Genomic DNA, 25,599 nt, shown 5'->3' on the forward strand with positions numbered 1-25,599 from the left:
TGATATGATATTTTAATGAGCAACTTTCACATATAACAAATAAAAAATTCATATTTGTATGCTATAGCAAAGTTTGCATAATTGCGCTCCATAGCAAACATAGAAACTGTATAATTCGCTATACATATACAGTTGAAGCAAATTGTATAAAACGAAGTGTATAAAACAAGAAAGAGAAGACACTTGGGCAGAGAACTGTATAAAAACAAAGTGTATAAAACGAATTGTATTATTATAAGTGTATAGAACGATTATATACAATTTGAATTTGTATAAAATGAGAAAGAGAGAAAGACAAAAGAGACTTGACAAGGAATATACAATTGAATCGAATTGTATAAACGAGAAAGAGAGAAATTAGATACAATTTAAAAATTGTATAAAACGAGAAAGAGAGAAAGGCAAAAGAAATGGGTAGGGGAGTATTTTTATTGTATAATTATAAGTGTATAGGACGAAAATATATGTACTTGCATGTGTATATACAATTTTCTCACGCTTTATACAAACAGAAACACAATTTATACATTTCGTTTCTGTTTGTATAAGTGAGAAAGGCGAGGGTAGCGAGCGAGATTTGGGAGAGTGGCGAGCGAGATTTGGAAGAGGGGAGAGAGGGGAACAAAAATATATGTATTTATACGATTTTCTCTGCTTTATACAATTAGAAATAATTTTTATACACTTGTGTTTGTATAAAAAGTGAGGAAGCGAGCGAGAGATTGGAGGAGAGTGGCGAGCGAGATATTTGGGAGAGAGACGTCTGATAATTTTTTGCAAACATTTGCTATGGAGCACAATTAAATCAAACCCTAGCTACTCCATTTATCTTAGGTTATTAGTTTGCTATTATATATAATTTTCCCTATTTTATATGTTAAATTTGAATAGAAAAATTAAAAATACCCATTCAAATTTTGCGGGACTATGGAATTTAGCGGATTTAGAATGTAGATATATTTTTAACAAAGACACTGTTAATTTCATATTAATTGAATTGTCGAGGTGTTTTATATTTAAAAAAAGAAGAAGATTAAGACATAAATTAGGCACAATTTTTTATTTTTATCCTTATTAGTTATTGTAAAATTTATGATTAAAATAACTAAATATTAATCAATTAGTAACTAATTCTAATACTATGTGAAATGTAAAATTGGAAGAACATTTTAAAAGTAGTATCGAAGACTGAACAACTAAGTTAATTTGAAAAATGAAAAACGTTATAAGAACTTCAAATTAATATAAAATAGAGAGAGTATGTGTGTTTAAGTATAACATTTAGGAAGTACAGAGACCGAATTTGTAAAATTGTGTAAGTAGAAGTACCAATTTGTATATTAAACAAATTACGCGTCTTCTCCCCAACATTTTCCAAATTTGTATATAACACCAGCTACGGCTTCTTCACTGTTCTTCATTCTTGATTTCTCCAAGAAATCGAAATTTGTTCCTTGGAGATGGTTTTACACAAAAAGCTTTCTACTTGCTGTATATCTCATGAGTTCTATAAAGTTGCTACGAACAACCCCAACAAGATTGCAGTCATTCAAGCTTGTGGGGGTCTCAAAATCGCCAAAGAATTTCGACTTTCTTGCAGTGAAAATGGCGACCAAGACAACCGGGAGAAGTTTCAAGAGTTTGTTTCTTCTAAAATGAAGTCGGTTAATCCCCCGATATACGAAGTTGATCAGTGCTTCACGTTTTCCGAGATATTGTCCGCCGTTGATTCTCTTAGTTCACGGCTCCGATGCATTCTTGATGGTGGTGATGACCCCAATCTAATAAAGTCCTCTGCAGGTAACTGAAATTTGTGATTTTAAGTGGGGTATTATGAATTAACATTACGATGAAGAAAAGACGGTGTTAATCAGTGTGAGTAAGTTACTGATGTTTGTGATATTAACTACGATTTTACTGAATTAAGATTAAGTTTTCTTTACTTATTTATTTATGGAGTAAACCAAGATTCTTCTTTCTGTAGTAATTTGTGAACATATGTATCTTGTCTAGTTGGGAGAATGATTCTTGTATGGGTAGTATCTTGAATTTTTATATGTTGTGCGTGTTGTAGCAGTGATTTCTTGAATATTTTGTATCTTGTGCCTGTTGTAGCAGTGGTTTCTTTGATATCTTGTGCGTGTTGTAGACTTGTAGCAGTGGTTTCTTGAATTTTTTTTATATCTTCATGTTGCAGCGATAGTTTTTTGAATTTATTTTGGATTTCTAATTTTGCTTTAGATAACTTTTACCTTCTTAATTTTTTTTTTTGCTTTTAGAATAAGGTCTGTGCTATCTGAAATTGAGCAAGTTTGCAGAAAGGTTAATGATGGTCCTATCTAACCCGCCATTTGGAAAAAAGTCTCTTTTTGCCTTTGGTCCTTGATGGAGCTCCCACCCGAGTCTAATGATAGACAGTCCTCAAAAGTTGGAACACTGTTCTCTAAGATTTAGGACCAAAAGAAAAAATGGAGGGAAAATTGAGCAATATCAAGGATGGCACAAGGGCAAATCAGATTGTTTCCCTTAATCTGTGTTTACAATCATTCCTAAATGAATGTGAAAATGCTATATCCATTTCCTTGAAATTTTTTGGTTTTCTATGGTTAGCTATAGAATCCTTCCGGATGTTGTTGATTGCTTTGTGAGTAAACTAATTTCTTTTTTTAAAAAATTAAATGGTGAAAATCAAGAAAGATGCTTTGTGAGTAAACTAATTAGGCATTGCATCTTTTCATGGCTAGTAGTTAATATTCATCAAACTGCAAACGACTGCAGTTCCAAGGACCAGTTACTTCTGGGGTCTTCTGATCGAGGTTTGGAGCAGTATACACAGTTCCATAAAACATATATCCCAAGAGTAGTTGGAATATATATGGAACCTTCAGTTGAGTACATTGTTTCTGTTTTATCGGTTTTGAGGTGCGGAGAAGCATTTATGCCGTTAGATCCATCATGGCCAAACGAAAGGATATTATCGGTAATATCTTCTTCAAAAGCTGATCTTATTGTGGGCTATAAATCTTCAGTTGACAGACCTTGTCACCAGCTTGATAAATTACGATGGCTCATTCATAAAGGCAGTTATCCCCTTTTTTATATGTCAATAGAGAATGTCATGCGAAAAAAATCTGACTCATCGTTAGCCTGGCCTTGTGAAAGTGAAAGGTTGAGATCATTCTGCTACTTGATGTACACATCTGGATCCACTGGAATACCCAAGGGGGTATGTGGTACTGAAGTAGGTGAGTTGCACATCCTTGAGAATGTTTAACCAGTTCTCATCCGTTTATATTGTCGCCGTACAAACTATGCTTTTATAGTTCAGTTTTACTTAGGCATTAGTTCAATTTGTTTCATCATACACTTGCAGGTCTTCTGAACCGCTTCTTGTGGATGCAAGGATCATTTCCCTTTCAAAAAGAAGAAATCCTTCTTTTCAAAACATCCATAAGCTTCATTGACCATTTGCAAGAATTTTTAGGAGCTATACTTGCTAATTGTACGTTGATCATACCTCCTTTCAATCAGCTGAAGGACAATATATTTTTAGTAGTCAATCTCTTACAGGTATATGTGAACAGTTTATTTACTCTTTCAATTTCTTGTTACTTGGCAGTGCATTTTAAAGGGTGTGAATTTTTTTTTTCATTTGGTTGCCAACAACAGTAGGGGATTTCCTATCCATTAACCAGTTGCTTATTCTAACGATTACAAACATAAAGCAAGTATTTCGCTCAGGTGCTGCCGGATGGAGGGTCTCGACTCTTGAGGGTATTGGGTGCTTCTTGATCTAGTAGAATCTATATCTGAGCAAATGAATTACGGCCTTCAACATCCATGTCACTGCTTTCAGTGATCAATTAACTTCCTCTACAATTTTTTTGGACTTCTATATCTAGTATTTGCATGAGTTCCTCCATTTATTTTTACCATAGCTTCTGTATTGGTTGGTGTAAATTCTGCAATAAGCTGAAATACTACTGGACAAAAACCATCACGCTCTCTCTCTCATACACACATACATACACACACACTCACACACACACTTAAGATGGGGGAGGGGTGCTTGTGCAACTCCTATTTTTTTTCCGATTTTGGTATTATATAATCTAAATTACTGTTATTGGTAATAATTGCATGAAGTCCAAGTGGGTAATGTTCACTTTGTGAATCCATGATTAGAAAATTTTCAAATATTGCAAGAAAAAAGATTCGTGACTATTCTTTGCTGTTCTCTGGACGCCGATGGTGTGTTTTACTGAAAAAAATTAAGCTTCCTTTATAGGATGGATATCTGGTTGTTCTATACAGGCTCTGGTCTTGGTTGAGAATCTTTACTCTTCTCTTTTGCATTTACTCTGCCTGTCTTGGATCTTGAATCTCTTCTCTGTCTGGTCACTGATTTATCTTTTGCAAACTGAAAATTAAGCCACCTTTCTTTCTCCTTTATGCAGAGGACAATTTTGCCATATATTATACTCATTACGGAAAAGGGTCAGCCTAGTCTTTATAATTATTTAAAATTGAGCAACTTTGCCCTCAGTTATACTTTGGGTTTAATTTTACCCCTCCCCCGGTGAAAAGTTTCGTTTTTTCCTGGACCCCTAATGTCGCTCCAACTTTTATCTAATTGAAAACATAGTCGGAAGGGGTAAATTTGGACCTTTTTCAAAGTATCGTGACACCTCGTGTCCACCCATTTCATACTAGAGCTCTCTTAATGTCAAGGGGTAATGCGAGACGATTTTCTAACAAGGGTGTGAATGGACCCAAGGTATGACGGAGGGTGAAAATTTCAGATAGAGTAGGGGGGAAATTTGGACCTTTCTTGTTTTCTTTGTTCTTTTCCATTCTATGAGAGCATCACATCTTTAAAAATTCCATTATTTTTTTCATCATTTATCTTCAGGAATATTCTATTAGCAGGCTTGTGGCAGTTCCATCTTTTATAAGGGCGATTCTTCCTGCTTTGCATAGCATGCATTATCCTACAGCTCAGATCTCCTTAAAACTTCTAGTGCTAAGTGGTGAAATTTTTGATATTTCTCTGTGGAAGATGCTGGTCAAGTTGCTACCGGAGACTACTGTTCTTAATATATATGGAAGCACAGAGGTAGATTTCTGTCTGTGTTATTTTTGGGTTAGTTATATCCTTACAACTTATAATATTGAATAAATTGGATGGAAAAAGACTCCATGTCCATCGTTGTGAGTTACTTTTTGGTCACTTCTGTTCTGGTAGTTATAATAATTCACTTGGAAAGAGAAAATTTGAGTAATGCTTGCTCATATCAAACAAGATCCTGATTTTCTTCACCCTTTATTTGTACCAACTTTTGTACTCGATGAAGTCACTTTAGTCTGGAGTTGAAATATGGCAAACTTATGTTCGTTGTTAAATTTTTAGCTTAAATCCAAATTTTTGTGCTTGTGACCATAATCTGTGAATACTTGCCTTTAAGCTGGATGATCTGAGTTTAGTGCTGGCTCTCTACTTTTTTGGTTTACATCTTGTATATTGGAGATTTTTCATGTTGATTGAATTTTTTTACCTTATCATAAAGAATATCTGTGATTTGAGCTAGTACTCTCCTTTTGCTCATGCGGTCAACTAAGTTGAATTGAAATGATATAGCCACTTTGGTTTAGTCCCCCTTTGTTGAATTTCCCCTCTACCACTACCTACAATCTCAATCTTACCATTAGCTATTGCAACCACTTCCCCGAACCTCCTCTGGATCATGGGGGTGGAATCATTAGCAGAGGGGGGTGGATGCATGCTATAAAAGGAGGTTACAGAAGATGTTTTGAGAATACATAGGAAGAGCCCGGAGACCTTGAAATTTCCAGCTTTATTTAGTTTTACTCCAACCATAGATATGTGCAGTTGGCTTGTTTACAACTGATTGCAGTTTATACATAACAATTGCAGTAATTGTAGTGCCTGAAAACAGTGACACCCCCCACCCCCGCAAAAAAAAAAGAAGAAGAAAGAAGAAAAGATAAACAGAGAAAGGTGGGAATTAGTGAAAGAATTCTTATTTGCTAAGTTAGTTATGCTGGAGTTTGGTTTTCTTCATTTTTAGTTGCAGCTGGCTGGTGCTGCTGCTATGAACAACTTACTGATCAGCATATTGATAACTACACATAACTAGCTGCCATGAAATCGATCCTTTCAAACTTAGATGCCATGCTTTTAATGTGATTATACATACATGTCTGTATAGTGTACACTGGTTATGTTTATAGAGCAACTTTATTTGTGAGTTTGAGATATGATTTTTGCCAAGCCTATCCACTCATTTAATTTATAGGTAATGTTTGGAATACCTTTGAGGATCCACTGTATGCAAGTATTTTGGGAAAAGAATAGGCTGCACAACTTGCAATTTTTTTAGGGAAACTAGTTTGGCATGGTCAAAAGTAGAGTTGGATGCAACAACTCTCCAGCTGGTTATGTTAGCACAATAAAATCCAAAAGTAACAGGGAACATTAATTGGATGAGAAACTTCTGTATACTGTAGGACATTTTATGATGGGAGTGAATTGAAGAAGCACTTCATTCTCTAGAACTTAGCATTGTTTGTCTCTCTGTAAATTCCAACAACTAACTATGTCTGAACTCTGAAGTAGACAATTATTTAGAATCAATAAAATTAAAGTTAGTGGAAAGATATTGAGTTTCTATTTTTGAGAGATACAACTGCTTGATCAGTTCTTTTTAGACTAAGACGACCATCAGAGAAAGGAAGATCAAAGCTAACACCCACTGTGGCAAGTATAAAAATAGGGAATCATAAGAAATTCATTGTGGTTTGCTTGGTAGAGGGCGAAAGATAACAAAAAGGCTCAACATGAATGGAACTAGAGTGTAGAGGGGAAGAGGTAGGCTCAATTGGCTAATGAGTGGACTTGCAAGGGTTATAAATGACTTGATCATTCAACCCCAAACCTTCACGGGATGCCTCTTTGAAAACCCTTACACAACCCATGAGGGACAAGTATAGCATTTTCTAACAGTTTTTGCTCAAGCTTGATTGTGAGTTTATATTGATTTCAAGTGTATAAAATGTTTGTATTGTTGATGCTACGCACAATTACGGTAATTAAATCTGATGAAATTTACTAATTTATGTAATCTTTGAATAATCCCAACAATTGCCAAAGCTCGTACTACTAAATTTGATTAGAGACTTTTATATCTGAGTATGGATTATTATGCGACTTGGAGAACTTCTGCGTTTTGGAATTCTTAAATTGCCTTAAAATGACAGATTATTAAGTAGTATTTCTCTAAAAAAGGAGGACATATTATTTAGGTAGTATTGGGATGAAATGGACTTTAATAGAGCAAAATGATACAATGATTAGTCTAGCTGATTTCAACTATTTAAGATTGACCCATGTTTGATTGTTAATTTTACACTTTCTTCATTCAATAACCAAGTATTATCTGCATCCGTTTTCTAATTTATGGTGGGCTTGGAGAGCATTATATTTTGTGATTTCATTTCTATTCTTGTTATGGTGTGCATTTCATTTTTTAACTGTTGCATTCTTTCTCATTTGTGGGTCTGGACCTGAGTGCATATTTTTGTTCACAAGAGATAATTTAGAAACCAATCAACAGCTGCATACAATTCTTGGACAGAAGGCTCCTCGATTTAGTTCTAGCACTTGAAAACGGAAGGAATCATCTTCTTGAACATCTACACACTATGTGCTCACAAACTTTAAAGAAATTACAGTATTAGTTGACAAGGAAGTTTATGCATGAGCTTCCTCATTCATAAACTTCTTTTACTCTTCTAAATACCCAATATGTCTCTTGCATTTTGAAAGCACAAAGCAACTGTGACTCAAATGTATTTTCTCCCTATCATTAAAGATAATGATTTAGTTGTTCATCCAGATATTATCACTTAATATTTGTCATATTTTGTAGGTCTCTCCTTTTTTTTTTGTATGTCTCTTGTATATAGACTAAATGATCTTGTTATTATCAATGAAATCTCTTATGTGATCGAAAAAAGAAAAATATTAGTCCTTCCTTTCCTGGTATGTGCTTGTATAGATAGGCATAATCAGGAAGAGTTGATGCACAAAGCACATACATTTTCCTTTATGTTCTCTTACTGGACACCTAATTCTCAACGAGTCGGTGGTTATGATGCAACCACTTGAAGGAGGATATGGCTGCTACAAGTAACCCAAAGCTTCATTTCTTATTTGGGTGGGGCAAACTCTTGTATTCTGGTTCATGGAAAGGTTGTTAGAATCCCCCTCTTCTAGAATCATTGGTATCTAAGTTCAATCCTGGTATCTGCTTGTATAAATAGGCACATAATCAGAAAGAGTTGATGCACAAAGCACATACTGGACATCAGTTTCTCAATGAGTGGCTCGTTTCGATGCAACACTTCTTGAAGGAGGAATTTAAATTCAATCTTGGTTCATGACTTCCGCACAGTGATGGTTATTTGGGAATAGCTTGTAACGACATAGCAAGCTTGATTTTCCTTATTGATAAAAGGAGACATACAGAGGTTTAATTTTATCAATTTAAAAAGCAGCAGTAACAACCTTGATACAAATTTAAGATTGCTCTTAAGAAAAAGAAGTAGCTTACGTCACCTATCACTTGAATTCACTATCTTCTCTGTAGTCTTATTAATATTTTTGATGAACGAAATAGGTTTCCGGTGACTGCACATATTTCGACTGCAAGTGGTTGCCCACAATGTTGGAGCAAGATGCTCTGGACAGTGTTCCAATTGGCATTCCTATTGACAACTGTGAAGTGGTTCTTATTGGGGAAAATTCTCTTGATGAGGGAGAGATATGTGTCAGTGGAAGTTGTGTTGCTTCTGGATACTTCATTCATCCTTCTATTTTGTCACTGGATAACGTGGAATTACATCAAGAAATAACTGATGGCAAGAAGGATGAAAATGAAGTTTACTTTAGAACCGGGGATTTCAGCAGAAAGCTTTCAGATGGAAACCTGATTTATATTGGGAGAAGAGACCGCACAGTAAAGATCTGCGGGCACCGTATTGCCTTAGAGGAGGTCGAAAGCATTCTGAGGGAACATCAAGAAGTAGCTGATTCTGCTGTGGTTTCTCGTTGCGTTCAAGGAGATATTTTATTTCTTGAGGCATATTTACTGCTCAAGCAAAAGGAAAACAATCTTGAGGTCTTCAAGTCCACAATTAGATGCTGGATGGCCAGCAAACTTCCCCCAACTATGATTCCTGCTCGTTTCTACTTTGTTGAATCTTTTCCTAGGTCTTCTTCAGGGAAAGTAGATTACAAGATGTTGGCCACTTTTGCAGCGTCTGAGGCAGGTAACCGTATTGCGATTGAAGAAACTCAAGATATCGATCTCATTAATGTTATACAAAAGGTATTTTACTGGACTTCATTTTGATTAAGGGCTGTGATTCTGTTATGAAATGGTATTAGCACCAATCTTTACTTCGATTTTCATTCAGTGCAAAGTTTTCCCATGAATGTGATTTTTTTGGTTAAATATAATAAGATATATTTAAGCGCTGCCCTAATTTGGATCATGCATTCTGTGAAACCACACTTTAGAGTTCATATCTGCATATATAAGTGGGTGAAAGTTGTTAGGTTGTCTTTGGTATTTGGTATATATATGCTTCCCTTTTCATGAGAGTTTATTCCCTTTTTGAGCAATTTTTAGCCGGTTTTAGAAGAAAAAATTATGCCACATAAACTGAGATCCTAGGGAGTATTATGTAGTTTGACTTGCCGTGGAAGAACTGACCAGTGAAACAACTATTCAGTTACTCAAGATATTTTTCTACAAAATGGGGTTAGCTTGGTAAAGTGTATATCTGAAGACTAATTGAAAAGAGATTACACATCAGTGTCTTCTGTCACTTTTGGGCAGTAATGACATTTCAGTCTGTATGGCTAATGCTCTGTATAGAGAACTACCTTTTGTATAAGCTTCTCTGCCTTTTGTATACAACCTGTCTTGTAGGGGTTTCTTAGCATGTTAACTGGATGAAATTTTTTGTTATTGATTTATACTCTTACAACAAGGCAGCTGGCTTGCAACATGGGTAGCTGGGATATAATTTGTTATCTGGCTAAGACTAGCTTTCATTCTCTCGATAACATCATGTTGCGATGCGTATCACGTTTTTTAAAATTCCTTTATTTATATTTTGAAACAACTTCATTCGTTGGTATCTGTAAAGCATAAATATGGCAAGTGTCCTTAAATTGTAATATGTAAAGGATTCTGAATGCCCAATTTTGTAACTGGAAGAATACCAAAATAGAAATAAAAATAAAGAAGTACCTGAGGGAATGTCATGTTGGATATTCACAGGAAACCTGTTCTTTTATCCACTGTCTACATCACACTGAGAATGTGTCAAAATATATACAAGATGTGCAAAGGGACTAACCATACATATCTCTCTAGCTCCCAACTGTCTATGCTTCCTTTACCACCAAAACAATGGATGAAACAAAAAAGGCGTCTTTTACGTTTCTTTCTAAAAAGAAAAAGATGTATTTTACTCCTTCTCCTATGCTTTCTGAATATACTTTTGTTTTCATGGGGGAATTGAACTGTAAATCCTCTTTTGCTAATTTGAAGTCATTAGTCACTTGTTCTCTAGTCAGTATTATGTGTCCTTATGGTGATGTGTTTCTTTTACGTCTTCTTTAACTTTGATTGGACAGACTTTTGCTGATGCTCTGATGGTTGTTGACAAGATCTCCCTTGATGATGACTTCTTTGAGATCGGTGGCAATTCTCTATTAGCAGCTCATGTCTCCTATAATCTAGGAATCAATATGAAGGACTTGTATGCTTTTCCAACTCCATTGAAACTTCAGAAGGCCATTCAACTTAAAAAAGTGTCCTCTAGCCGTGAACTTAGAGCTGATGCTTTAGTGGGAGTGAACTCGCAAGAGCAAGAGAAAAGCAAGCTTCCTTCTAATAAATCTTGGATGCCTGGTGCAGATAACAGTACCGCTTTGAGTTTGACCAGTGATTATCCCGTTAAACGTTTGAAAACAGATTCAGATTTGTATATTGATTCCAACGATGCTAATGGAAGAGATATGAATAATTCAACTTCTTCACAGGTTTCATGTTCTTACAGTCGGTGCAACAAAATAAGGCATGATGCTGGTTGTGAGGGTTACAATTGCCACTCGATGCTGTCTTGGGAAGTTCCACGTGATAAAAGAGGTTTCATGCGAGAACAGTGGATGGTCAACATGGAATCTTGCGTTGATGCATCACCACTAGTTGTATTTAAAGAAAGAAGTGTGTATCTGCTTATCGGAGCTCACTCCCACAAATTCTATTGCATTGATGCAACAAGGTAATGCCTCATGTTTCTCTTAGATGAATGTGATTGAGAAAATAAGAAAAGATAAGATATAAGTGTGTGAAGGACAAATTTCTTACACTTGAGTCCTACATCCACTTGGTTTACCAGAGGATGGGATTTGCTGTCCAATTAGTCTACATACACTATTAGACAATTTTTAATCTATGCTATGACCCAAAAATTTCCCTCTTTGGATTGGAATATCAGAATATGGACTCATAGACTAAACTTGTAGATTTCATTGTGGAAAGCTCTTTGCTGTACTAGTGAGATCACCACAATTGTTCAGTAGTATGGCACTGGTGCATACAAGTTGTATGTAATTAATTTACTATATACATTCTCTATGCCAATAACTGTGATACTCCTTTTTTGCAACCAAATGTTTGACACCATCTCATATTTATGCAACTTTTACAGCTTAAAAATCAAATTCTTCTAACTGTACTATTTCCCTGCAAATGTGTTCAGTGGTCTTGTTTTGTGGGAGATCAAATTACAAGGGCGTGTTGAGAGTTCTGCAGCAATTCTAGATGATTTTTCTCAGGTTATAGATAACTTTTTTCTGTCAAAGTTTTCTAGTTTGTAAGGTTCACATCAGCTGAAAGGGATTTCACCTGCAGGTTATTGTCGGATGCTATGATGGGAACATTTATTTTCTGAATTTTTCAAATGGTATCCCTTGTTGGAATTTTCAAACACACGGAGAGGTATGATTAGATTTACTGTGTCAGTAAGTTATAGTATCTTGATTACCTTTTCTATTGAGCTTCTTGATAGCAATAGAAAAATACCATAAAATTAGAGTATTAACAAATAATTTTTAATTAAGCTTAAATCTAAGGCTAATGAAGGACCGACAGGAATCCAGATTGCATAAAGTATTTATTTCCCTTGAAATATTTCATGTCCAGGAAGTGTGAAGGGATCAAGGAGGTCATATGCCCTGCCAAATTCATTTTTTTTTTCTGTGAAACCTGCCAAATTCATTATCTGAGCAAAAATTGTAACCTTCCCAGTTTGTCGTTTTGTAAAGTTTGTGGGTTTTGATTTTAAAAATACTGGCCATATCAAACTAGTCTAGACAGATGTTTTCGAAGACTGATTAGTTTTATTAGAAAATATATATCATAGTACCAATCTGTAAAGTTGTGGTCCTTGAAGTTCTGTAGGGTTTGGAATATGTAAGTTATCTGTGTAAGGGTGTAGTTGATGCTTTGATTCATAGACAATAAACATAGTATGAAATGCTCAGTCCATCTAGCTAGTAAAAATAATTTTAAAATGGGCAAAAATTGTATTTAGCAATTTTTATTGCCTAGTATATAAGGGTCATGTTTATTGTTTTCTACTTTTTATGAGTTGTGCACGTAATACACTAGCCTTAACATTTCATGCAAAAATGCATATCATCTTAATGGTTGTTAACTTTAGATGAAAAGAGAATTAACCTATTTGCTAATTTTTTAATCTGTTTTCACTTATACATCCAGTTTTCCTTTTATGAAAAGGAGTCATCAATTAACACCAAACCTCTAATATGCAGACCAATTCCTCTTAATGTAGTATGATACATTAATTTTTGGTCTTTAGTTATCTACCGTGATGATTTTTTTATGTTTCTTCTGTAAATAAAAGACTATCTCAATAATAGAAAATTAATTTTATCGTAATGATGTAAATAAGCTAAGGTTTACTACTATATTAGAGGATTGCTTGCATTATTAGAGGTTTGACGTCAATTTATGAGTGGTGTTCCCAAAATAAAAGATAAATTACTGAAAACAACCTTTGAGTGCTTTTAAAGGTTAACAATTAGGCCCCCAGAGCTTGTTCAACTAGCAAAGATCGAGGAACTTATGACTTAGGTCACTAGTTTGAGTATTATGTCATGCGAACTAAAATTGGTATTTAAGTGAACAACCATCGAAACCTATCGTTGAGTCCCACATTGGTGGGATGTGGATTTCCTGGTATCCATCTATGTCTTGTACAATCCTCATCTCTAGAGCTGGCATTTGGGGTTGAGTTAGACCCTCAAAGCCAAACTCATCCCAATTCATTGTTTATCCGTTGTAGGCCCCCCTTCATATATTGTCCTTTGTCCATGCTGCAGATGACCAGCCGTGGGTGCACGAGGCAATGCTGAGTCCCACTCCCACATTGGTGGATGTGGATTCCCTGTCTCCATATTTTGTCTTGGGCAATACTTGCCTCTAGAGCTAGCTCTCAGGGTAGAGTTAGGCCAAAGGTCCATTTTTAAAACCTATGTGCCAAAGATGCATTTTTTCCTTTAAAATATGTTGGGAATCTTTTGTTATGACAAGAGGTTGCTCTTGATCATCCAGTGGTTATTGTAGATCAATTGAAGATTAATTAAAATAGGTAGTTGATTGTAGTGATGATAGTTTGCTGGAAATTGGCTTTCTTTCCTGCTTGCTAGAGTTTTCCATGTTCTGTTGTTTGACATTTATTTTTGTGGTCAACATCCGAAATTTTAAGGTAAAATCACAGCCAGTCATTGACAAGAAGAGGCACTTGGTCTGGTAATTTCTTTTCTTCATCTACTGTTGTTTCACACAGGAAGTTTACGTAACTGGTTGATTAAACTTAACAATTTTCTTCTATATCTGAAGCTTGTCTATTTCTTCTCTGGTTTTGTCATGTCAGTGCATATTTATCCATTGTTTCACCTTTTGGAAGGGGGCATAGGAGGGAAAACCATTAAATACAGGAAAAGGATGCGCATTCACATTAGGTTATATTGACTTCTTGATGTCCTTAAATTTTCTGGAGATTTCATTTAATTCTATCTATCATGAATTGCCTCATCTGATATGTGTTCTTACAATGTTGTAAAGATCTCATCTTCCAATTTCATCTTGTTGCATTAGCAACTGAGTGCGACTGTCTAGCTTAGGAAAGCTGTGGGAATAGAACCAGCTGGGTTCCGTTGTTTCTGATGTCAGCCCATGTTTGCACTGTTCAATGGTCTAAGCGCCAATTTACTTCCTAGAATTACTGAGAGCCCCTGGTGTTTTAAGATAAGTGTTTAAACTGTCAAAGACTACTAGAATTATGGAGGGCTCATGTTGAGGCTAAGTTGTGCCGACTCTTCACTTTGGATGCTACACCCGTGTCGAATTCTCCAAAAATACACTACTTTTGGAGAATCCAGCACGCACCTGTTGACATTTTTGAAGAGTCCGAGCAACATAGTATTGAGGTAATGTTTTTGAATAGTCCAGTACCTGTTGACGTCCTAGAATACTAAGAGTTCCATTAGTCTTGAAAACCTAAAGAGAAAGTGAAGAAATTTGGTGCAATTTATTTTCTAACGCAGTGTAGAAGATGGTCCAGCAAAGCTGCACAGTCTGCTATAGCTTATCTTTGCTGCTGTTTTTTTTCTTTCTTGGTTAATAATTATCGTTTTCCAATTTTTTTGTTTTTCCTTTTCTAAACGCTCAAGTATTGCTATTATCTCATATGTTTTTTTTAAAAATCATCCATCTTCGGGTAATGATATATTTTAGAGGTCCTTTGTTTCACGGACAAACTTTGTGCCGATAACACCAGATATATAATATGGTCAATAACAATCACTGATTATGTAGTGCATATACATTTGTCGTCTAATATTTAGTTCATCATACTACAAACTCACAACATGTCTACATCTTCAAATGGGTAGAAATTTGTTTTCTAATAAGGGACAAAGTCCTACTGGATAGGCCATTTCGCATAGTTCAGGGAAAAATTGATCATTTTTCCTTGTGGAAAATGCCCACGTGATAGTAAATAAAGGCATATTTGGACCAACATTGTAACAGCGTGGTATATTTGGCCCACAACTTGACGGATGGCAAATTTGGACCATTTTCAAAGTTTTGTGGCGCATTTGGACCTTTTCCGCTCTAATAATAAAATACTCTTGGAGTATACACCACTCATTTGTTACTGGAATTACTATTGTTGGATAGAACTGTACCAAGGATGTCATAATAACTAGTACACAAATTTTTTTCCTCGCTTTTCTTAAGAAAAATGTTGTGGCACCAAAATAAATAAATTGCTTTAATGATTATCACATATGTACACATTTCAATCTAGAAATGTTAGAAATCTTTCTTATACAATGCTATAATGATTTCACGGGATACCCTTGCACTAAAAAAGATAGCTTACTTTTAGGGTAATCTTTTTTATGTTTTGGTAATATGTGTATTCTTATTTCATCTTGTTTTACGATAGAAAATAGTCCACTATATTATAATTATGCTGTTACTATTTATGTGTGATATATAGGGGTGACAATTGGGCGGGTTGGGTTTGATTTTGCCCCCTCTAGTTATATGGAAATGGTGACAGAAAGCTTGATTAATAATGCAGACTACTATATAGTGATTATTTTTCTTTAATGGATGTTATGAGTCAAACCTTTAGTGTATTTCGAGGATTTGCATGAAACACTATAGCCACGTAACCCCTATACAGTAGGAGCCCATGCAAGATGGTTGCAAACAAGCTCCTATATGGATGAGACTATGAAGCCTTACATGTTGATACTGACGCTCTTATTCCTTTAGAGAAGTCTTTATTTCTCTATTAAGTGCCTATTTAAAATTCAGATATTATAGAAGAGGATAAATAGATACATGTGTGCTCTAGTGGTTTTTGTTGATGGGTTCCCAACTTTCTTGACATTTTGGTACAATTAGCATGTGCTTGCTGCAGCTATGTTACTCATTCTGTTGTCTCCATATAATTGACTGCAGGTGTGGGTCGCATGACCACAATCTCTATGCCCTTGATTATGAGAATCACTGCTGTGCTTACAAAATTCAATGCGGCGGTAGCATATTCGGTTCACCTGCACTTGATGAGGTGGTTTTGAGTGGCCATCTTTGTGAATAGACTTACCTTTCTTTTGGAAATAATTGGCATTTTTGAAAATGTGAAGTTGTGGGCTTGTGGCTGTACATTTCTTGAAGGGATAATTAGCATTAGCAAAACCTTCCTTGCGATCCGCGAGAATGATTTTCCCTTTTGTCCCTCATCTTATGGCTTCCATTTCAGTAATTGATTTTTATCAGATATCTGATCAGAGATTACAATATATTGCCTGTTATTTTATGCTTTTGTTGGAACAATTATCCTTGCCAATTGTACAACATCTCAGCTCCAGTCAATGATTTGCTGCCTTCATTAAGCAACCATGCTCTTCTTATGTACTTAATTTTTTTCTTAAAAAATCTTTTAGGTGCAAGAAAAACTCTATGTGGCATCCACTAGTGGCAGAGTAACAGCACTATTTGTTGGGGTAAGGAGTTATATTTATATTTCTTTGAAATACACTTTTCTATTTTTCTTTTAGAATATAATAATTATGGACCCAGTGAAAGATAAGTAATTTGGGACCCTCCTCATGTCGCAACTCGTACCTCTTGAAACAATTTGTATATTTTGTAGATTTATAGGCAAATGTTTTTGTTTCCTTATATAAAAAAATAATAGGCAAATGTGTTTTTCAACATTAATTTTATTTCCTGTTGGTGGTTAAAGAGTTTTAAGTATCTTCTACTAGTGATAGTAACCTTCTTCTGTGTGTCCAGAATTCTCATACTATCTTCTTAGTTCCATACACTTGGTCATATGACTTTACATGTTACTGAGTACTAAATAGTTACTTGATTTTGCCATTAAAAAGCTAGAAAGTATATAAATCTAAAAGCAGATAATTTATGCTAGTATTAAGCTGTAGAAAAAAATTGAATATTCTACTGGCTCCATTTTTGGCCTCTGATCTATCTGGTACACTTTGGTCTCATTTTAAGATGTGAGTTAAGACCTTACCAGAAGTAATGCCTCCATTATGTGAGGCATTTTGTTTTGTGGCTCTTGGCAGAATCTGGGCTAACGTGATTTACCATTATATAAGTTGAAGCTATCAATATGGAGATATATGTTTCTCTTTGCTTTATAATTAATTTTTTGGTAGAAAAGGGAATATATTAATTTCATTCCAGTCAAACACGTGTAAAGGAAGGGAAGGCCCATCCCATGCTTTCGCGATTCTCCCCGCCAAAGGTATATTGATAAGAATCTGAAGATATTGTAGAAAATTCCTTAATAATATGTAATTAGGATAGAAGCATATGTAGTTATAAAGAATATGTAAAAGGTAGGATCATGATAGCACGTGAATAGGATGAAGCTTTTATATTTAATCAAATTTATTGTTTCTTCATTTTTCAGCACATGAGACCTCGTTTGTTTCTTTATCAGATCAAGCCCCCATTTCCAGTTTCTCCACGTTTGTTTGGTTGACCAACTTTGTTCAGAATCTCAACCAGGGAAGCTATTGCTTCAAAATTTTGAGAACTCGTTTTGGAAAATGTTTTTCAGTAACCAGAAGGGCAGCGTCTGTTCCAAAAATTTGATAACTTGTTTGGAGAAGTTCTTCAATCTTTTGCAAAAATGCTTTTCAACCAAACAACAAGAGAGAAAAGCTATCTAAATGTCTGAGGTTGACCACGAACTTCAAAAGTATTTCTTTCTTTCTTTAAGTTTTGTCCCAAGTCAAATGTTGTCACATTAAATGGGATGGAGGAGGGAGTATTTTATTTTAAAATAGTTTGCTCAGCTAATGTAACCTTCATAACTCTCACCAAATTCACAAAATGGAACTACCACAACTCCTTCCACTCTGGTATCATCTTCCTATCCAGAGACTCCTCTTCAGTTCTGTAAAAAATGACCTCAATCAAATCCATGCCTGCTAACCTAGTTAATGTTTCTTCCAATGATACAGGTCTACAAACTAGCTTTAGCATAATAATCTCCTAGACCAGTTGAGCTCTTTCCTGATGATCCTACTCTTTCCATTTCTTTTCAACAAGTAATCAATGCACTCACAAATGATTGTTATACTTATAATTTCTTGAGTTATTACCATATGTCACCATCATATCATACTTGTGGATTTATTGATTTATCTCAATACAAACTGTAACAGAAGAGGTAACTCAGTTTGTTTGCCATCAGGCTGTGGTTGATGAGATGATTACTCTACATAGTAATGGTACCTAAGAGATAACTTCTTCACCATGTTGTGAAACTAAAGTTGGATGTCATTAGATGTTTACTGTTAAAGTATCACCAGACGGGAAGATTGGTCGTCTTAGAGCTTGTCTGATTGCTAAAACATATATCAGATGTGTATTCGTTGAATATGAGGGTACCTTTATCAGTTCCCCTTTATCTCTATGGCATACTAGGTGAGTACATTATAGAATTTTTCACAGAATATTTTTCTAACCTTATACCCTTCTTGCCGTCTTTGGTAAAGCTTTTCTTTGCCAACTCCTCCATCAAAAAGAGGGTAGGGATGATATGCATTGCTCCATGGTATCAATAGCATAAGCTTACTTTTTGTTTGATGTGTCCAGGCATTACCTTCTTATACTATGTAATAGTGTCTATTTTCTTCTTTGCAAGCCTGTTAAACAATTTCGCTCTGCAGGCTCCGCCATTTGGTCAATTATGGGTACAAGAGTTTGGAGTTCCTATTTTTGGGTCACTTTCAGTCAATCCTCCATCTGGAAATGGTACTTGTTTTGTGTGTCACATCAAATTTATTTCTAGCTTGTTATATTTTTGTCCATGTCTAGATATTTAGCAGAATGAGTTGATTAAAATTCAGTTCTATGGCAGGTCCTCTGTTAGATTGTTCGGTAAAGATTAAATTTACTGCAACTTCCTTTGATTATCCTTAGTTGTTTGTGATGGTTTTTGATTTAAGTTGCAACGTGTGGGCTCTATAGCATATCTACAGTGAGGAGATCTTAGTGTCATGCTTTTTGAAATGTTGTTGATGTTGATAACCTTTGTTAGAGATATACAACATGCGATATCTATAACAACATCCAAAGGAACTTATAAATGCATTAGGCTACTTTACCTGTGCATTAACATATTGGTTGAACCTTCAGATATTTGTTCCATTCTATCAGAGCAATCGTTGATAACCTTATCCTGACACCCTTAAGCTTCGATTTTCGCCATGTGAACCATATTTGGATTACACGTGCGGAGAAGGTTTTGATATACTGAATTCCATATTCACATGTGAGGGCTTCCAGAGGGCAACACTTGGCTGGTCCATTTTCTCACCCATAGTCTAACTTTTAGCCTGCATATCAACCCTTCATTGGATTATCTATGGTAGAGGGTATTAGAGTGTACAAAACATAGGTGTATAAAGGCATCCAAAGCAGTGTATCAAGGTCTAAGGCTACAATGATTGTCTTAAAAGTTTTTAATTAAACATTCTGATTTTTTTTTCTTATGATTTTACATTGATGATGTGATGGATCATTGTCCAAATTGTAGATGATTGGTAGTATGTACTGTTATGGTGTGTGTGTGTTTCAGATTCAATTACATTTTAACTTAGCTTGTTGTGTTGCAGTTATATGTTGCATGGTGGATGGAAATGTTGTTGCGCTGGATACTGAGGGATCTGTTGTCTGGAAGGTAGAACAACATTAATTATATTGAACTCCGTGTTTTCCACCTTGTTAATCTGTTAATTGCATATAAAGGAGAATTTGTTTCAGTGGTAAAACTGAATTTGTTAAAAGCTGCACGAAGGAGGCAAATCCAAATATAGAACAGTTCTTCCACATGACCAAAACACAACTGGATGATTATTCACATTTAGATTCACCAAAGATAACTCTGCAGAATAATTTTCACCGAATATCTTTTGTACCTTTGTAAACCAACTTTTGCTGTAAAAGTTTAAGCTTTCCTTGGCGAAAGAATAAAACAACACTTATGAACTCTTGTAGCTTCTTGGGTCCATCCGTTCATCTATTTTCTATGTAGAAAAGCTTGAGTATGATTTATTATCACATTAGGAGGGTACTCTTTGAGGTCTGTACCTATTCTCAAGCTCCTCCTTGCTTTTCAGATTCAACATTATGTATCCATTACCACTTGCCCTCTTCTCCTCCTTCACTTTTAGGTCTGTACCTATTCTCAAGCTCCTCTTTCAGATAATCTGCATCTCACTTAGCTTCTTTTTTCCAATATCACCCTTAATCATATCAAGTCGTGTCTTTCAATTCAGCCCATGAGTCAATAATAATCGTTGCATACTGTCCTAGGAAGAACCAGAAGATGTCCAACACCTTTTCGTTCATTGCAAAGTCGTCATCAGCTTCGCGACCAGGTTTTCAACATTTTGAGCATTAAGTTGTGCATGCCTAGAACTTTTTTGGATTCCTGCTTGCTTGACATAGGAAAGAAGTTCCAACACCTTTCGTTCCTATCTGGAACACCATTTCTGCCACTTTATGTGGGATCTTTTGGAAAGAAAGGATGTTAGGACTTCATTAAAAAAGAACTTTCCTTTCAAGAATTAAATTGTACTTAAGCTAACATAAATGTATATTCTTGCTTAGTTTTTGGTGCAACATGCCAGTGGAGAATTTGTTAGAGCCAAAAGCTAAGCATCTTGGACTTTATCTGTTCGTTACTTTCTATGTGATACACATTTTTTGATATGTACTCTTTCAAATATCAGCTGGCTTACATCAACAGATCTTACCTTATCAGAAAGAAAAAAACTTGTGATCCCTTCCCCTTCTCATTTTGAAGGTTAATTTTCCTCAAACGACCTTACCTCTTACACGATCTGAAACACAATGCTTTAGAGCTGAGATAAGATCATTTTTTTCATTTCCATGATTGGAATATCAGCATCTGTAAATAGGATGATGTGTATGTAAAACAATTGGCGTAAAGCAATCTTCTGGAATATGAATACATAGTCTGATTGATTGAATAAATACGATCTTTTAATAAAAATTGGGCATATGATCTTTAGTTGATGCACATCTGTCCATTTCCAGTGAGATGTCTTTATTTTTTTTTCAATTTTCATTATTTATTTATTTATTAATGTATTAAAATTTTGTGGAATAGGTGAGTACAACTGGCCCAATATTTGCTGGGCCCTGCATATCTCATGCGCTATCTTTACAGGTGATTATTTCTCCCTAAAATTTCTTTTACAATTATTAATCAGATAGATCCAACCAAACTTCTATGTTAAGATAACCATCCACAAGGAAGCTTATAGCTCTATACACATGCTGGGATCACTCTGCCTACCCTTTTGATCATGTGTAGTAGGTGAGATGTACCATACTTTTGGTGGGGAGAACAAGCATGAAGTTCAGAATGCTGTATTTAAAGGGCTTACACGATATTCCTTTCCTTTAAATACCAGAAGTCACATTTAAATTTCCCTTGATGTCCTTCATACTAGCTGCCCAGTGTTCTGCCTCAAATAAGTAGTAGGATGTCTACCATTAACTGAAGGCCTCAGTTTATGAACCATAATCCAATTGCTTAACGACTTTGCCAACCTTTTTAACCTACTTTTGACTTTCCCATTGATTAGTACTTTTCAGTTTTTGTCCACTTCTATTTTTCTGTTGGTGAAAAGATCTTACTACTGCTCAATCATTAGCACTCACCCCAAAGTTTCACTGTCCAAATGAATATCAGTCTAATTAGGCAGTTAGGCCTCTCAAGTGTATTTCTTCTATGCTAAGTATTCCTTTCTTTTCATTTGCAAATCTATCTTAATTTTCAGTAAGTAGCTTCTCAAAATTTGCAGAATTTTAAGATGAATTGTGTAGCTCTTTATTATTTTTGGTGTAAACAGAAAGTTTTAGTACAGGTAGAAGAACTTTTTGATGTTATAGACTATTTGTGACAAAAAGCACAGATGGGTCAGTTTAGTTTGTAATACTTTTGGAGGAGGCTACTTTGATGTAGTATACCTGTGGATAAATAGGAAAACACGTTATCATTCTCAAAAAAAAATCTGAATGTTCGCATGTAATGAATATTCTCCTTTTTAAATCTCTCAGGTGCTTGTTTGCTCAAGAGATGGCAGTGTCTACTCCTTTGATTTGGTAAAGATCTTGAACTTCTGTTATTCTTGTGCAGCATTGATTATGACATTATTCACTGACTGTAGAATTCATCCTATGCTAACGGGGCATTCTCCTTACCAATTGTGTACAATATCCGGAAGAAGTTCTTTCTCAGTCTTTTAAGGTGCTTGAAGACCAAATTTTGGCTGTTCTGTCCAACTGTCAGAAAAAGTTTCTTAATCTCTATCTTTTCCTCATTTGTCTCATCTTTCTCAAAATTCACCTGCACATCAGCCGTTCTTGAGTTTTATTCTTGTTACAGGAATACATGTATTCTGCTTTTAACCTTAAGCTTCAATGTTGGGTACTTTTGGGTTGTTGAATTCATACAATAAAAGTGGCTTTTTTCATTTACCTGGTTGATATTAATTAAGATGCACTATTCCAAAATTAAATAAGGTATATGTCAGCCTAGGAAGTAAACACGTCGAACTTCCAAGTATTTATACCGCGAGAAACTCGTAGAAGACGAAACCTCCTTTTCCTTCTATGCAATCAGGCACTAAATTGAAGAGGAACATGGAAGTTCACTGCTAGAGTTAGACATTGCATATTGCCTGCTTTCTTTTAGAACTTCAAACCTTTTTTTTTTCTGAGGAAGGTAACAATTGTATTCCTATTAAACACAATTTCGTTCTTAAATCATAGTTAGTTCTTTAAACCTCTTGTAGTTATTAGTTAATCTATAGTTTTTATTAAAACTTATAAAATTGACGAAGTGTATAATTTGTATTTCTGTCTGTAGTTATATAATTGTGTCATGCACGCCAAATTGCAATTTTTTTTCCGACTTTTCTTCTTTGCCTCCCTGTCCAACACGAGAATTGTGTCTGTGTCTACCCTACATAGTTATCATGCTCCAACATTAATACTCTTCCTCTTTTCAAAGTATGTTTGTTGATGATCCTAGTGGTACCTTGAAATTCTGCTAAACTAGACTTAGAAAGGATCTTGCTTGTATCAAGAAATCTCTCTATTTTGAGTTTGAACTTTCAAGATAAAGAACCTATTTTATTTTTCAAAATATAGTTATATATTTCTAATTCAGCGCTACTCCTCAAATTGGTATCAGCAATCATGTCCAACATGCTGACAAGATTCGTGAGAGTATTTGGTATTTGTTGTAACATAGGAACAAATGACATACAATACCATGCAGATTCTACCTTCTCTTTATGAAATTCTGTCAATATCAATATGCTTAGCTTTGTCATGTTGAACCAGAGTGTCTGTGATAATACTAATGACTATCTTGTTGTCTTATTACAATTTCATAGGCTAGTCATATTATGTCACAAGCACTTTCAGCCATCTATTGTATTGCTGTGAGATCTCTTGTTTTTCCATGTTACTACATTGTGCCATACAAATGTTCAGTACCCTTATGTTGAATACTTGTCAATATTGGTCCTGCCAGTCTGCGGACTGCATCTGTGTACATCAGTCATTTTTTAAAAAACAAATCCTTAACAGAGATGTTTACATATCTTTTAATAAAATATACTCTTTCGAGATTCTCTTTTTGAGGAGAATGCATGCAAATGCAATAATAGGTCGTTTGTGTGAAAAGTGAATTAGCTTACCTACAGGTCTCTGCCACCGTCTTACCTAGATGTGTTCACAGGTTCTCTATTTTTGTCTCTGTTAAATTGTGTGATCATCTCATCTAAGTAGAAGTCGTCCTTGGAGTAAAAGAAAACTGAAGGTAAACAAATCAAGGCTAAATTACTAGCCTCCTGTCTTGTTCTAGATCTTCCTGATTATGGGTTGGTGATGCATATCATTCAAGTTGTATCAGCGGATGATGATCTAAGCTATTATTAGAGATGCCAGGCTGACATTGACCTTTAGACCCGACCAAGAGAAGTAAGACCGATAGCCAATAACTTAGAAAGAAAGGTTCCCCATGTTATAGATTGAGATATTGTCTAATATTATTGGCACTTCATTGTATGAAATCTTTAATCATACAGATGAGGTTTCATGTTCTGCTAGGAAAAGGGTGATTTATTCTGGAAGCATGATGTTGGACATCCAATTACTTCATCTGCCTACGTTGATGAACACTTGCTATTGGCATGTCCTGATTCTTCCCTGTCTCAAAGGTATATTTATTGTAGATTGATCATGCAATGAATTATTTAATGGATTATAATAAGTCAACCAGGAACTTAGTCCCTGTGTATATGTCATTACTACCAGGTTAGTGTGTGTTTGTTCCAGTTCTGGAAGTGTACATGTTCTTCAAGTCAGCTTGAATTTTGACGGAGAAAATCAACCATGTGATATGGTGCGGGAATTTGCTAGGTTTGAACTTGGAGGAGACGTCTTTTCCTCCCCTGTGATGATTGGTGGGGATATATTTGTTGGTTGCAGGGATGACTACATGCACTGTATTAGACTCCAAGAAATACCGATATGAACCTATTACATCTTATAACACATGCTCAATCTATGGGAGTATAAAACTCCTCAATATTGAAGCATCTATTATTGGCAAAGGAGTTTCCTGCGAGTTATCTGGTCATTGCACGACAGAAGAATCAAGAGCCTCCTTCTAATGCTGCAATTGCTATGATGAACTTTGAGAAAAGATTGGATGCAGTGTGGATTTTGGTGCACTGTGAGATTTTTGTCAACAGGCTAAATGTCTCTCTTTGCAAAGGAAGCTTATTTTTCCTTATATCACCAAGATTGGAACTTAGGAGAGATAACAACAACGATGTATACCCACTGTACTCTCACAAGTGGGGTTCGGAGATCATGATGTGTATACAGTCTTATTCCTACCTTGTGAAGGCGGAACTAAGGAGATACTTGATGCAATATCGGACTAAATAGTCAATCAAGTCTTTTTCAACTGATACTCTCTCTCAGCCAGCTTCAAGATGACAAAAGGAAGCTCCAGTTTAAGCCTGATGATTGCTTCTTTGCTGAGACAATTTTAATTTATTACTGTTCTGGCAGCACTAAATAACAATCAAGTTCTATCCAACTTCATTTGGATAGTCGTTATATATTGTTTCATAAACGTATGGTATCATATTAGATTGTGTTGTATTGTAATGTTTTGATGAACATAATGTTTAGACAGATTGTATTGTTGATCACCATTACATAATGTAACACGAGCAATTTGTAGAGTAGGATACGATAACAAGGCAGGATAAATGATGGAATAGAATTATCATCCTTTGTT

The 25,599-nt window shown here is 35.3% G+C and overlaps 1 protein-coding gene across 32 annotated transcripts; it reads left to right on the top strand.

The window, feature by feature from the left end:
- Window positions 1-1,373: 1,373 nt before the first annotated feature.
- LOC101250338 (putative acyl-activating enzyme 19) lies at window positions 1,374-25,493 on the top strand. 32 transcript variants are annotated; one of them, XR_011221888.1, is made up of 18 exons: window positions 1,374-1,800; window positions 2,745-3,245; window positions 3,374-3,570; window positions 4,913-5,116; window positions 8,700-9,410; window positions 10,730-11,379; window positions 11,860-11,935; window positions 12,012-12,098; window positions 13,891-13,934; window positions 14,059-14,146; window positions 16,164-16,272; window positions 16,649-16,708; window positions 18,911-18,995; window positions 19,859-19,923; window positions 20,856-21,438; window positions 22,335-22,379; window positions 24,396-24,505; window positions 24,603-25,493. XR_011221888.1 is itself a non-coding variant. In XM_010324903.4 (17 exons), exons 1-17 carry the CDS (start codon window positions 1,461-1,463, stop codon window positions 24,820-24,822), a joined length of 3,459 nt encoding a protein of 1,152 aa, XP_010323205.2. In that variant the 5' UTR covers window positions 1,375-1,460; the 3' UTR covers window positions 24,823-25,493. The 32 variants fall into 32 exon arrangements, 16 of the variants coding, with proteins under 16 accessions (XP_069155679.1, XP_019070866.2, XP_019070864.2 ...); XR_011221887.1 differs by having other exon boundaries at window positions 21,379-21,438; XR_011221892.1 differs by having other exon boundaries at window positions 2,748-3,245; window positions 21,379-21,438; window positions 24,374-24,505.
- The last annotated feature ends 106 nt before the right edge of the window (window positions 25,494-25,599 follow it).

Source organism: Solanum lycopersicum, chromosome 1 (genome assembly GCF_036512215.1).
Source record: "Solanum lycopersicum chromosome 1, SLM_r2.1".
Taxonomy (NCBI): domain Eukaryota; kingdom Viridiplantae; phylum Streptophyta; class Magnoliopsida; order Solanales; family Solanaceae; genus Solanum; species Solanum lycopersicum.